Source organism: Oryzias latipes, chromosome 11, assembly GCF_053564925.1.
Source record: "Oryzias latipes strain Hd-rR chromosome 11, Olatipes_Hd-rR_3.1".
Lineage (NCBI taxonomy): Eukaryota > Metazoa > Chordata > Actinopteri > Beloniformes > Adrianichthyidae > Oryzias > Oryzias latipes.
In genome coordinates this window covers 10,322,204-10,336,525 of record NC_136247.1, presented here as the reverse complement: position 1 = coordinate 10,336,525, position 14,322 = coordinate 10,322,204, and the positions used below count along the sequence as shown (strand labels likewise).

The following is a 14,322-nucleotide window of genomic DNA, read 5'->3' as shown; positions in this document are numbered from 1 at the left end:
CAATTTTTTTAAACAAAAAGAATAATATACAACATTGTATGTGTGAGGATTCTCAGTCATGCTGGTTATGTTATTGTAGGGTACTAGGTTTGTTTTGTTTTTTGCCAGAGCAACTGGACTGATTGTTTGTTGCGGGGAATTTGTCAATGCAATTACATATTTTATTTTTGTAACTGGACCTATAACTCCCCCTCCAATGAGCTGGAAGTCTCTGGCGTTTGGTTGTGACAGCTTTCATTCTTCGTTTTATCTTCTTTTTTATGTTTACCTCACCAGTGATTGGCTGATTAACCGGTTCTCCTTAGATCGGCGCTGTGATTGGTCTTGAAGCGCGCCTCAACAGTCGGCGCCTGCGCAGTGACTGCAGCGCTGAAATTCAAATTTTAACAGACGTCGTTTTGAGCAGAAGAGCAACAGGGAAGAGAGACGCTTGGGAACGTGGTCATAGTCCTCCTCGCAGGCAGAGTGCTTCTGCACAAGATTTCTACTGAAAAATACTTAGTTTGAAAGAAAAAAAAAACATCGTATCAAGTGGGTTTAACTGCCAAAAATGGACCCGTTTACCGAGGTGAGTTAAGCTAGCAACCTACTTATCTTCGTAACTCAACATTATGCTAAGTAGTTTTCTGCCCTCCCTTTCCATTTTTTAAGATAATATTCCCCGCTTATGTCAAATTAACATGGGGAAATGTTCGTTTCTAAATAAGAAAGCAGATTCGGGAAAAATGGCTGACATACATAGTCGTGGTTGGTTAGTCTCCCAGGTCAGTTCCTTTATTAACTACTGCCTGTTATCTAAAATTGTCAGATAAATGTGGATTCAATGGAAGTACATATATGGATGGAGCAGTGTGAAATTACAGCACAGCGTGGAGGAGGACTGTCTCAGCTCTCGTGGAACTGGCCTAGAGACTTTGGCATTTCAAACCTTAGTTAGGCGCGGCTCATTCCTGAAGAATGCTGCTGCGGGTGAAGTCAGCTTTTCCACCCCGCTTAAGTTAGAGGAACTGTGCTGTGGTGGTGGGGGGGTTGGCTCTCAGAAGGAGGAATGTGTTGGAGCTTGCACAGTCAATCAGACTGTGGCAGGCTGGTGGGGAGGAGAAGGAGAGAAAAAAAAACCAACAGCATCTCCTCTGTATGCAGTGACAGTTAGTCTGTTCACATAACTGCTTCCTCAGTTGAGCATATTTATTTACAGGGCTTCATAGTTCTCATCATTGGTTATAGCTGTAATAATCCGATTTGATGACTTTACGGGCAATTTAGAAGTCTGAATAATCAAAAAACACAATCATTCATTTTCCTCCTAACATTTAAAACAATTAATTTCTTTCTGGTCAAAACTCTGCATCAGCTTTTTCTTCTTTTTTATGAATGAGGATGTTTATAATCAGATAGTTTTAATTCAGCTCAGTTTTAGTTGATTAGCCCAAATTCACAACAGTCGTCTCAATGGGCTTCGTACCGGTAATTGTAAAGTGAACATACAATCAAAAGGATCATAAATGCATAGAATTCAATAGGAGAATAGTAAACTTTAACTAAACAGACTAAACTAAACTGGGCATCCCTGCCCTCAGACCCTCCTTCGCGATAAGGAAATCAGACGTTTAGGGAGAATCCTGTATTTTTACAGCGTGTCCTCCAACTGTGTTTGGTGGTGTTGTTAATAAAAACAGGGCTTTGTTATGATCTGTGGTTTCTAACCGGCAGCCATATAGGCATCAATGGCAGCAATTAAAAACCTTTTTAAGGATTAAATTCAGATTTATATGTTTTTTTAGCCAGTATTTGTCATGAAACGCTCTCTTGTCCTGTCACTGCTCCTCCTACACAGATCTTCTTATGGTTCTGGTCTGTGGATCTTTACTGCAGTTAGGATGACAGGAACAGATTTTCTCACTATAAGCTTATGAATGATGATCTGCCAAACAGAAACTGCTGGAGCGAACTCGAGCTCGCAGGGAGAACCTGCAGAAAAAACTGGCAGAGAGGCCAACTGCTGCCAGCAGACAGATGGTCAAAAGGCCTAGGGAGCCTCTGACGGACACGAACAGCATCATCAGCGACGCCGTTCCTGAAAAAGGTATGAATGTTTTTTGGAAGAAGCATCAAATATGAGCAAACAGGCTGTTGCCTGTTTGCTCATATTTTCCATCTTTTACCTTCTAGTGGTGCAGGCTTTTTCCAAGCCCTCCCCTTCAAAGCGAAGGTACTCTGAAGAAAATGCTCAACCTTCAGCTAATGAGGAGAATCGAGAGCCTGTGGTTCCACGAGCTGGAGCTCCTGAGCTCCCAGATCCTCCCACAGACAAGAAACCCCCATTAGGTCCTGCTGGGGTTCGGTATTCCCTGGAGAAGGCTGCCGCTCGCCCTGCTGTCCAGTCTGAGCCTCTGGGGAAGCCAGAGTCAGAGAAGATGGTTGCTCCTCCTGGTCCTGAACTTTTAAGCAGAGATGCTGAGATGGAGGCTACAGTTTCAGTTCAACAAAGAATGGAGGAAGCTGCAGCTCCCAGTGGAGGCATGAAATCCCGACTGCAGAAGCTGGCGGAGCAGAGGAAGTGTTGGGATGGTGAGGATGCTCTCAGATTTTGCTGAAATCCCTCAAACCTCCTTTTTATTTCTCCAATCTTGGTGTTTTGATAGGATAGTCAATTTTTCTAAATGTCTTAGTACTGTTACTCAGACCACTACATTTATAGGTATTGCACAGGAAGACTGCACGCCTGTCTTGCTGTTGAAGAGGGATGCTGAAGTGTCTTCGCCTGCTGCTCCAGCCTCCTCCTCTGAAATGGCTGTGGGGCGGAGGGGCAGGTTGGCCAACCTGGCGGCCACCATCGGATCCTGGGAAGATGATCTGAGCCACGTCAACATCCCCAGAGAAAAGCCTGCTGCAGTGAACCCCAGCAAACCAAACGCTGCCGGGAACCCCAGCAAACCAAACGCTGCCGGGAACCCCAGCAAACCAAACGCTGCCGGGAACCCCAGCAAACCAAACGCTGCCGGGAACCCCAGCAAACCAGACGCTGCCGGGAACCCCAGCAAACCAAACGCTGCCGTGTACCCCAGCAAACCAAACGCTGCCGGGAACCCCAGCAAACCAGACGCTGCCGGGAACCCCAGCAAACCAGACGCTGCCGTGTACCCCAGCAAACCAACCGCTGCCGGGAGCCCCAGCAAACCAACCGCTGCCGGGAACCCCAGCAAACCAACCGCTGCCGGGAGCCCCAGCAAACCAACCGCTGCCGTTTACCTCAGCAAACCAACCCCTGTTGGGAACCTCACAGAGAAGTCCATCTTCAAGCAGGTAGTAGTTCAATTTATACCAAGCTAAAAATGAAACATTTTGTCTGAACTGAGGAAAATAAACTGTGTATGAGGCAGGGATCTTGCTATTGCCATAACCCAGAGAAGTGAACCGTTTTGAATGGAAGTCTGAGTGAATCCAAACTTCCTAGAGTCTCATTATCCAGGGGTTCTTCTCAACTGTTAAAGCTGCAGCTTCACTTAAAACAAAACTGTAAAAACTAAAGCTTTCCCACTAAGACATAAGGACAATGGAGGACAGCTAGTGGTTATTTATCTGAAAGGTAATTGGGGAAAAACATCCACATGAGTGTACAATACCAAGTAAGAGGCCACTTTTCAAACGTCAGCACACAAAGAGTACTACTCCCCAATTTCCGTTTAAACACAACAAACCTTTTAATAAACAGATTTGAACCATTCCTCCATGGTGGCATCGGTAGTGAAGCCAATGCTGTTATTTAAACTCCAAAAAAGACTTTGATTTGAACATAAAGTGAAGCATCTTTTCCACATGATGAATTGTTCCAGTTCTGTCCCAATTTAAGTCTGTTGGCTTGTTGGTAAAAGACTATTCAGACAGATGTTTTCACTGCAGCGGTGCGACCCTGAGGGAAAGGACTCTGGAACCAAGAACCCTGTTGGTACAGGGTTGAATCAACATTTTTAGATTAAACTATATAGAAAATTCTGGTTGGTAAATGAAGCAAGGTTTCAAATAAACAAACCTCTTAAAGACGACCCCCTTAAAAGAGGTTGGGGACCATGAAGTCACGTGGACTCACAGAAGCACAGTTCTCTTCGATGTAAATGCTGCCTTTCATACAGCAGATCACTGCATTTAATAGCTGCTGTTCTCTTCTGGTTGTATTCCCATCTTTCAGATGGTGATTTTTGTTGTCTTTGTAGGTTTTGGTGCATGCTCTTCGGGAATCCATGTGTGGGATCGATTTGGGCCCCACGTCTTTCAACTGTATACACTTATATTTGTGTCTTCTTTTAAAAAAAAAAGGGTAGCAGCTGTTTTTTTAATGTTTATTTATTTATTTTTATTTTCATGTTGCCGTTGATTCAACCAGGAAGTTTATTTTTCACATTTGCCACTTGGGGGTGTCTGCGCAAGTACGACACCAGCTTTTCTGATGATTACAGATTTTTCCCGACAATCCCGCTCTGCGTTCTATTGATCTTTATTTAGCCGCAGGGTCATGGAAGGAAGAAAATGTTTTACAGCACTACAAGGGCATGTCTGATATTCTAAGTTTCAGCTCTAAAGACAAGAGGGAGATCCAAACCGTACACTTTCTCTTTGAGAAAATCTGCTTGGTGTCATTCCATATGTTGGACTGCATTCACACTGCAGGCTATTGTGACACAAATCTGATGATTTTTTTTGTGAACTAACCTTTTTCAGATGATGAAAGCAAGTGAGGCTCAAATTGAACTTTTTAAAATTCTCCTGAAATGTGCTCATAGGTTGGGGTTGTTCTTAACCCTTTTCAATTTGAAAATTCTCTTGCTTCCATCTTGGAAAATTGTGTGCATTATTCTGAGCATGTGCAGCTCAGTGCAGGCATGTCACCTCAAGTCAGGTTTAAGTGAGGGGGGGGGGGGGGGGGGGATTCCTCCAAATTCTTGTGATTGTTCAATTAGAGCTGCATTGTGAACGCAGCCTTAGAAATGCACTGTATGGAGTTTTTGGATGTTCTCAAGACAACAAAGAGCTATTTGTCATTTCAGGGGGTTGTTCAGTCTCCAGTCAAGTCCAGTCAAATGGTTCCTCCAAATCTTCAGAAGGCAGACTTCCCTCCACCAAAACCTGCACTTCAGTCGGCACAAAGTCCTCTGAAGAGCTCTAACCAGGGAGCAGCCTCCACATCAACCACACAAAATGGCTGTTCCTCCTCAGCATCAGTACCACAGAGCCCCTCCAGAGGTCTCAACACCTACACTCCCCAAAAGCCTGAGCTTCACGACAAACCCTCTTTTTCTAGCTCAACAGCACAGCAGAAGAAGGTTCCTGCTGGAACTCCTGGTGAGTGAAAGCAGCTCCGTGAGCGTTCAGGTGTCTTGTTGTGGAAGGATAAGCTGAATTCCTGTCTTTTGATGCTCAAAGGTGTGAAGTCTTTCCTGGAGCGCTTTGGCGAAAAATGCCAGGAGCGTGTGCTTCAGACCACTCCAGCCAGAGTTCCACTTCAGCCCCGGGCTCCTGCTGGACCGCCATCAACCTCACCAAACACCAGACTGCTCCAGGAGAAACTCATGGCTGCTCAGAGCGCTAGCACAGCTACGGCCGACCTCACCATGCGGCAGAAACTGGTGGGTTTGCGGCAGAGCCTGACAAAAGGTTGAAAAATCTGATCTGAGCTCATGTATGAAAGTGATGGTCTGTGCTTTCAGGAGAGAGAGTCTGAGCTGGCTCAGATTCGCAGTCGCTTCCAGAAGGGGAACAGCATTTGCAAGAGTGAAAAAGAAACCGAGACATCCATCAAGGTTGGTGGTGGACCTTCTCAGAGCTAGAACGGACCAGCTGAGCGTCAGCCAGCAGTAAAGTCCAGTTTGCATGTAGGTTTAGCTTGCTGACAGAACTCTGCTCTTCAGGAGCCAGATCAGCGTTTGGAGAGTGACGCCACTGCAGTGCAGCCTCAGGATGAACCCAGAGGCCTGACCAATGAGGAGCAACAATCCCCACTGCGCATCTCTCCAGGTACTTTATCACCCTGAGGCAGCTTTACTGGTCAATCCAGGTGTTTGAGCGGGATTTCCAAAAGTAACCTTAGATACTGTTGGGTTCTTGAGACTCTAGGAGGGGATTATGTTTTTTATTATCACTTTAATTGATCAGAAAAAAGATCCTGATGTGATGTGCGATTGTCAGCTGATGGTCGTTGAGGCTGAGAGAGCCAGCCGCCATGATCCAGTGATGAAAGTCTTCCGGGAATTCCCGGAAATCCGGGTTTTTGAGCAAACCGAACGTACTTTCCGGGAAATAAAGACCTGATCTCTACGGACAAATCGCTTTCCGGATTAGAAAATGGTCTGAAATCAGCTAATTTTAGCTTTATTTTCTATATTTCTCCGCAGATCGCTTCCTCTATGGTCGTGGCCATCTTTCGTCTTCCCGGCCTAATTGACCAATGACGGGACGTTTTAGTTGCTTTCGGATGCGTCGACGGGTCTGATTGGCTCTGTCTGCACCACGTGGTCAGCGTGACTTGCTTCCCTAGAGACCAAAACTGGCTGACCCACGCTAAACTTTCACAAACACATCTGAAGAGTTTGCGATCAAATTTGTGTTAAAATAATGGCAGGCATCGTCATTATTGAGCGTGGTCACGACCTCAGTTGTGAGAAGACGATAAAAAACAAATTGAAGTGGTCTTGGCTGGAAAAAAAAAAAAGATTTTTAAGGTAGTGTAGGTCAAATACTTTTTTGTGTAAAATAATCTCAAAACCACATTTTGAAATAATTTCAATTTTAGTTTTGAGTTTCAGTTTTTATTTTGAATACATTTCTCTATCTAATTTATTTGCATTTCCTAATTACCATGATTTAGTTCAGTATAGTTAACATTAATTATAAGTATTTGATGGTTTGGACCCGCACTCCCTTAAAAAATAATGTTTACAATGTTTAGTTTAGTTTGTATGTTTGTTTTGATATTTCCCAGATTACTTAGTATTGGTGTTAAAGAATTGATGTATTATGTTATAGAATTATAGTTTAAAGCAGATCCCATATTTTGATGTAATTATAGTTTGAGAAAACAGTGCAAGTGGATGTTGTACATCAGTCATTTCTAAAGCAGAAATAATGTATAAATAACTGAGGTATTTTCATAGAATATCATAGTTACTGGTGTTCTTTTTGCCATTTGGGGCTTTGATGTTACTATATTTTAGCAATTGTATGTTTTGCAGCTTTAAGGAAAAGCGTAGATTGTAGGATTGTGTTACTTTGAGCAATTTTCCAAATTCTTTTTTAGGACCAGCAAGTCCTTAATGGAGAGTCAAACTAGGGGTTTGAATGACAAATCATGATGCTCCAATTAGTCTTAGTTTCTTGATAAAGAAGTGAATAACTAGCTGCCAGAATGCACCAGAATGCATCTAAGACCACGTATTTTTCCAAAATTTCGCTCTGTGCCCGCCATATCGCTCAAAGAAAAGTTCAGGGATTTTTTCCTTGCCTGACTTTCATCACTGATGATCATTGTCAATAGATCCTAGTGTTTAATGTATGAAAGCCTTTTAGAATTACTGACTTGGACCAATGAAAGCACAATGATTGATCTAACAGGTGTGTCTACAGCAGGTCCTGCATTGATGGTCAGCCCCCCAGCCTCAGCATCCAGCCCCCTGAAACATGTCAGCAAATCTGTAGAGAAGAAGAGTGATGAAACTCCAGAGGAGGAAGAGGAGGTGATTAAGGAGACCGAGATGAACGTGGACCAGTCCATCAACTCTGCAGTCATCAACGAACTCTTTGATGGGGTGTTGGAGCAGAGTGACGACAGAGATGAAGAGGAGGAGGAGGAAGATGCTTTAAATATCTCCTCTATGTCCCTCTTCATCCCCCTGACAGAGACTGTAACGTCTGTGGTGAAGAGTCCGGAGGGTAAAGTCATGGTATGACCCTGCCTGCCTGTCTGTCTGTGTGTGTGTGTGTGTGTGTGTGTGTGTGTGTGTGTGTGTGTGTGTGTGTGTGTGTGTGTGTAAAGAACAGCTGCGCAGCATTGTCTTCATCTCTGCATGCAGACGTCCACTCCAGCCAACTCTTTCCTGGTGAAGAACAACCCCCCAGAGAACCTTTCCAAACCCAGCAAGTTCCAGAGAGGAGGCGCCAAACCGACGGCCTCCTCTGGCTGCGCCGACCCTTCAGACGAAGATCTCAAACTGCCTTACAGGTGAGATTTGCCGCTTCGTGTCCACGCTCTCCTTCAGATGGAGGCTTTTCAACGCTCCGCTTTTGTCTCCATCAGCATTGACGCCTACAGGTCCACCAGGGTGAAGGAGGCGGAGAGGCCGCATGTCAAGCAGGTGATCGTTAGGAAGGAGGATGTTACTGAGAGAGCTGACGAGCCTCGAGGGTCCACTGCCTTCAGCATCAGGCAGAAGATGAAGGTCTGACACCTCAGGCGACTGGTTAACCTTTTCGAGCTGCTATTAAAACAACCTGAAGGTTTCCTGCTGTGAAGCTGCAGCTAAAGATCAATCGCAGATCAAGCTGATGCTGGTGGGCGGGGTCAAGCCGTTCCAACCAAACTAGGTCTTCCTGTTCAAATCTGAGCTGGGTGGATGTTTTCACTGAGGTTTCTCCTCTATCTCACCTGTCCTCTGTAGATCCTGACCAGTGAGATGAACCTTCAGCAGACGGTGATCCACCAGGCCAGCCAGGCCCTAAACTGCTGCACCGATGAGGAGCACGGCAAAGGATCGCAGGTGGAGGCCGAAGCTGAGAGGCTGCTCCTGGTAGCCAGTGAGTTCCTCTGACCCAACTGTGCTTACATGGACCCAGCTGACGGATCTTCTGCACCGTCTTCAGAGCTGGTCACCAAGAAACTACATATAAGAGAAAAAAACTGAGTTCCTTGATGATCCAGCAGCTGGTTGATGCCCCCCCTTCATCTGATGATTCAGGAGGAACATTATTTTTTAGCTTATGAAAATTATGAAGGTCCACCATTTAGGTCAGACTAAAGTTTGGACTTCAGATTCCTGCAGCTTCTTCTTGTTGGTCTGCTCTAGAGGTTTTTCAGGAAAGCTCAGGACTGTCAGCTGAACGTTGTCTTGCTGATTGTGCTTCTTAGCGGAGAAGAGGGAGGCCTTGAAGGCAGAGCTGGAACGTCTCAAAGGAGACCCAACAGGACAGAAGAAAGCTTCTGGAGCTCCAGAACCGAGCCTCATGTCCGCCTCCAAGGGCTCCATCACCCTGCAGGAGCTGCGGCTCCCCCTGAAGGCCGACTTTGTTTGCTCCACTGCTAACAGACCAGGTATGGGAAGGGATCTGAAGGTTCCCTGAGCTTTCATGAGGCTCATGTCGTCATGATGTTCTTCTTGCTTGTTTTGATGGTCCAGAATCCACAAAACACTCCTTCTTCATCCTGATCCGTGCTGGGGCAGAAGACTCTGTGGCCACTCCTCTGGCTAGCACGCACCGCGGCCTCAGTGGAGACACACTCACCTTCCCCACCAAGTTCAGCATGTAAGTGTGGGGCCGCTGACCTTTCACCTGTACACGCTCAAACCGCTCCTCCGCCGACCATGAACTCTTCTGCTTTCAGATCTGACGTCAGCAGCGACTTTCACATCCAGCTGCAGGTCTACTGTTTGGTGAGAGGCTCTCTGTGGACAAAATCTTTGTCTCAAGGATGAAAGGTTTTGTGTCAGACTGTGCAGAAAATTCTCTGGTTCTCCCTGCAGGTCCAGAAACATGAAGTCTGCAGTGAGAAGAAGAAGAAACCCAGCAAGTCTAAGGTGACTAAGCAGTTCTGTTTCTGACCCGGCATAGGTTCTGTTGTCATCTTTGAAAGTTTGGTCATGTGTGTCCGCCCAGATGATGTGGAGGCAGGTTCATGAGGCCCACAGTTTGTGTTTGTCGGTACGAACAGTTTGTTTCTGCTCCTCACCGGTGGCTCAGTGTGCTGGTTTGAAACGGGTCACTCCTGGGAATCTGTCTGTGCACTCCTGGAAAAACAATGAAGACTAGAGTCATGTTGTGCACGTGTGTGTATCTGTCAATCATATTTTCCCTCTTTAACTTTTGCTGCCCTCCTCTCTCAGGCCATCACTCCAAAGAGGTTCCTCGCCATCACAGTGAGTTTTTCCGTTTTCCTCACGGCTTTAAAAAGTTTCTACTTTCCATCTGCTAATCTGTTCATCTGACCTTCTCTTACAGAAGAGCGCGCACACCCCAGGTACGTGCACGGATGAGCCTGAGCTTCTGGGTCACACGTCTCTAAAAGATTTTAGATAAAGAGAAGCATGTTAACATGGTCAAACTTTAAATCTGCTTAAAGCAAAATTATTTAAATAAGTTTAACCAGTATGAGAAAACGGAAAGGGATTAATGCAAAAACCTAAAAATGACAGAAGCTGTCAAGTTTTTGTATAATCCAAAAATCAGTTGAAGTTTTAAAATTTCTGCTAGAACTGCTTAAAATGACTGGATCAATGCTTCAATCAATGTTTTTAAATTAAAGATGACCAAAAACGGCTAATAGATTGACATTTGCATGAAGCCTCAAGAATAGTATTTCTTTTATGAATTGGCTTTGAAAGGTTGTAAGTAACTATTTGAATTTTTGTATAATTTATGGAATAGGTGAAAAAAGCAGATAAATGAAAAAGCAAAACATCTGCTGTTTTATCAACTCTGAACAATGTTTGAACCATCGCTGAAGATCTCAGCTCTGACGGATTTCAAGTTTGCCCGTCTTTATGAGCATGAAAAAAGGGGAGACGTGAAAAATGTTGACAAGAATCTGCAGAAGGTAATCGTTTTCATACCAGAAGCAGCAGGAAGGTTTCAAACCAGCAGAGGAAACTTCAGAAGATCAGAGTTCGAATGTCTGACTAAACTGCTGGGACTTCCTCCTTGAGTTAACAAAAGCGGTTTCTAGATGGAACCTGCTGAGAACCAGAATAACGGATCGTTTTGTGTCTGCAGTCATGGCGAGTCCTGGAGGCCCAAACGCGGTCCGCACCAGCAACTTTGTCATGGTGGGATCACACACGCTCACCCTGTCCTCCATCGGTAAAAACAAGTTTCCTTTGGAGAAGGTACGGATGCTGTGCTTCAGGGGTCTGGACTCTGTTGATTCTGCTGTTCTCAGATCACACTGTATTCCTTGGAGCTTCTCATGACTGTACTTTTGCTGATAGGTTTCCTTCCTGTGCCCCCTGGAGGGACATGTCTACCTGAAACTGCACTGTGAAGTTGGCTCCAAGGTGGAGGAAAAGGGCTTTCTGGTAAGCCGGCGATCACCGAAACCTTCTGCAGTCTCGGCTCAGGTGGAGTCTGACCATCTCTGCTTTTGTGCTCTGTCCCTGCAAAGACCATGTTTGAAGACGTGAGTGGGTTCGGAGCCTGGCACAGGAGGTGGTGCGTGCTGTCGGGGTACTGCATCTCCTACTGGACGTACCCGGATGACGAAAAGAGAAAGGTGAGCCGCCAACCCCTCCCATCATGTTCTTCAGCTCTTTCTGGGGTTCTGAGACGTCTGTCTGAACCGGTTTAACTGGATGATTAAATGGAGGCGGGGCTAAAAAAGAACTGTCTGCAGTAAATCCAAGCACAGAAGTTGGATAGGGGTGTTATAGGGTCAGGAGATCTCAGGAGACTGCATGCTCATAAGGACATAAAAAGCAAGAGCAGGTGAAAGGTCAAATCAAAAAAGGATGGAGATGATTGAGGGCGTTTTTTTGTCTCTTCAGAACCCCATTGGCCGCATCAACCTTACCAGCTGCACCAGCAAGAAGGTGGAACCGGCCAACAGGGAGTTCTGCGCCAGGCCCAACACCTTTGAGCTGGTCACGGTGCGGCCGCAGAGAGAGGGCGACAAGGAGACGCTCGTCAGTCAGTGCACGGACGCCCTGTGTGTCACCACGTAAGTTGCAGCTGCTGCGGGCCCTCACCCTGCGGCCGCCTCCAAACCTCACCCTGCTGTCTGTTTGCAGGAACTGGCTGAGTGCCGACACCAAGGAGGAGAGGAATCTGTGGATGAAGAAGCTCAACCACATCCTGCTGGACCTGCGCACGTGGCAGCCGGACGCCTGTCACGGGCCGCAGTGACCACCGCCGCCGCCGCCCCACCTGTGTTTCGGAGTGTCTACATTTTCTGAGTGCAATACATAAAAAAAAACTAACTTTTTGAATAATCGCTCCATGCATCCGAAGGGAGGGAAAAAAGCCATGAGACATTTTGTCGGAGCAGAGCTTTGGCACTTTTACACAGAAGCTTGGTTTGCAAACGCTTGTGCTTCACACTGCATTTTTATTCCAAGGCTAATATTGTGTTTTCTTTGAATATGAGACGTGGCTCATTATTGTTGAATTAATCTAAAAGTTTTTTTCTCCTGCTGGACTAAAGCAGCAGGAAGAACACTTTCTACTTTATATTTTAGCTGTTACAGCTTACGAACGTCTGATTCGAGCAGAGGCTTCTGCTTCTCCAACCCTGCGCTGTACCTGCTGCAGCTTAATTCATGTCTTTATAGTTGTTTTACTGACATGTTGTGCATGTTTCTGTGTGTTTCCTGCAACCGCACAGAGGATGAGCAGACTTTCGGACCACAGTTCTGTGGAGAAACTCCTGCTCTGATGGTTCAAGTGCTGAGTCTAATTCAGGTCCTGGAGCAGACTGCAGGGTTTATGATGATAAAAAAAACTGAGTTTTTTTCACCATGTTGAGCATCAATACAGTTCTTAAAAAATTAAGTCTCCTTTAATTTGTTTTATTTAATGAGTCTCTGTGCTGGTCCTGTGACCAGATTTAGTCACACAAGGTTCTGATACTAAAGAGTATGAGTGTAGGAAAATATCCATTTAATGAAATATCATAATACTTCATTTGGTGATTCCTTTCAATTTAAAATGCTGCCAAGATGATAATTACAAGCAAACATGTAGTTCAGTGTCTGACTTTTCACTAAAAAACCCCACTGCTAGTTGGCAGTTGGTGTAGTCTTACGGGTCTGATTCAGACTCTGATTTCTGTAGAGTTCTGCTGCATCAGAGGAAACAGAACCCACTCCTGCAACGAAGAACCCTACAAAGCTGCCCGACTAGCATTTACTTCAAATAAATTCACATGAATTCTGCACAAGTTTATCAGGTCAGGGCTTGGACCTCATGTTCTACATCAGTCCAACTCATTTTCACTGAGGGCCACATCAGCATAGTGTCTGTCCTCAAAGGGCCAGATATAACTTATACATGTAACGAAATGTCATGAAAGGTAAATGTAACTACTCCTTAATGTTAAATTATTTATTATAACTTTTTAAATTGACAATGACAGTAACAAATGTTTGCTTGTAACTCTAGTAGTTACTCCCTTTAAATTTGATTCTTTCAGTCAAGTTTATATGGACAGTGTTTAAATCCTAATGTTTAGTTGCCCAATCCTTGTTTAGTCATATGAAGAAAGGGCACAGTTCCTCCTGTTTTAAAGGTTTTAGATAAAAGATTCAATGTCTTTCCATGGGCGTGTTTTTGTCCAAATATTTAAAGTTCGCCTCCTTCCTTGGACCCCAGCTTAACCCTTGTGCTATCTTAGATGACCCCACCCTTACATTGATGTTATTCCCACTAGGGTTGTGCCGATGGACGATATCATCGTCCATCGTGATGGGTGACTGACATCCCGATGGAGAGACCACCATCGTGATGCCACGCCCCCGCCACGTTGCGCGTCGACACCATAAGCCGCGGTTACATGTACAAAATATCTTGATGGGATCAATGGTCGGATTGGAATCCAACCGTGTACATGGGCCCAGAAAAATGTTTTCAGAATATAAAAACGTTCACTAAGGTCACAATTTCGGTCGGAATAAATCATTCGCACATGCGCAGTATTCGCACATGCGCAGTTTGAAAACCGGAAGGGGATACAACTTCCGCCGAGCGGCTTTTTTTCCAAACTTTATTGGATGTAACAATTCAATACAAAACGATAACAGCACCGAGCGGCTATATATATTGACATGTCAGCTCGGTAAAATACGAGATGATCTTCTAAACGTGCTTTTAATAATGTTACGGTTATTATCAAACACCTGTTCGCTCATCATTTGAATTTTAATCCGTGTGGTCAGTGCTTTTTCTGAACGGAGCCAGGATTAGCAGTATGCTAACACGGGCTAACAACATTAGCTTTGGGTGGCGCTGCACGTACACGTGTAAGAATAACATCAGCCTTTATTTAGTCGGGACACAACTGGAAACACAAATCCACCTGATTGTTTGAATGTTTTCTAAGGACTGAGCGACATTTCTGCTTTGATGCTCAAA

General features: G+C 45.0%; 1 protein-coding gene across 8 annotated transcripts; it reads left to right on the top strand.

Annotated features, from left to right (window-relative positions):
• Nucleotides 1-308: 308 nt before the first annotated feature.
• anln (anillin, actin binding protein) lies at nt 309-12,744 on the top strand. Of its 8 annotated transcripts, none has more exons than XM_011481086.4 (24): nt 309-568; nt 1,936-2,086; nt 2,173-2,571; nt 2,702-3,306; nt 5,046-5,340; nt 5,422-5,624; nt 5,706-5,798; nt 5,907-6,012; nt 7,621-7,934; nt 8,064-8,212; nt 8,288-8,429; nt 8,649-8,784; nt 9,116-9,298; nt 9,384-9,510; nt 9,590-9,638; nt 9,729-9,782; nt 9,862-9,906; nt 10,089-10,121; nt 10,204-10,222; nt 10,975-11,087; nt 11,190-11,276; nt 11,363-11,470; nt 11,742-11,914; nt 11,985-12,744. In XM_011481086.4, the coding sequence occupies exons 1-24, from the start codon at nt 551-553 to the stop codon at nt 12,097-12,099; spliced, it is 3,717 nt and encodes a 1,238-aa protein (XP_011479388.1). In that variant the 5' UTR covers nt 309-550; the 3' UTR covers nt 12,100-12,744. The 8 variants fall into 8 exon arrangements, with proteins under 8 accessions (XP_011479388.1, XP_011479387.1, XP_078811448.1 ...); XM_011481085.4 differs by having other exon boundaries at nt 7,618-7,934; XM_078955322.1 differs by having other exon boundaries at nt 7,606-7,934; nt 10,207-10,222.
• Nucleotides 12,745-14,322: the final 1,578 nt, after the last annotated feature.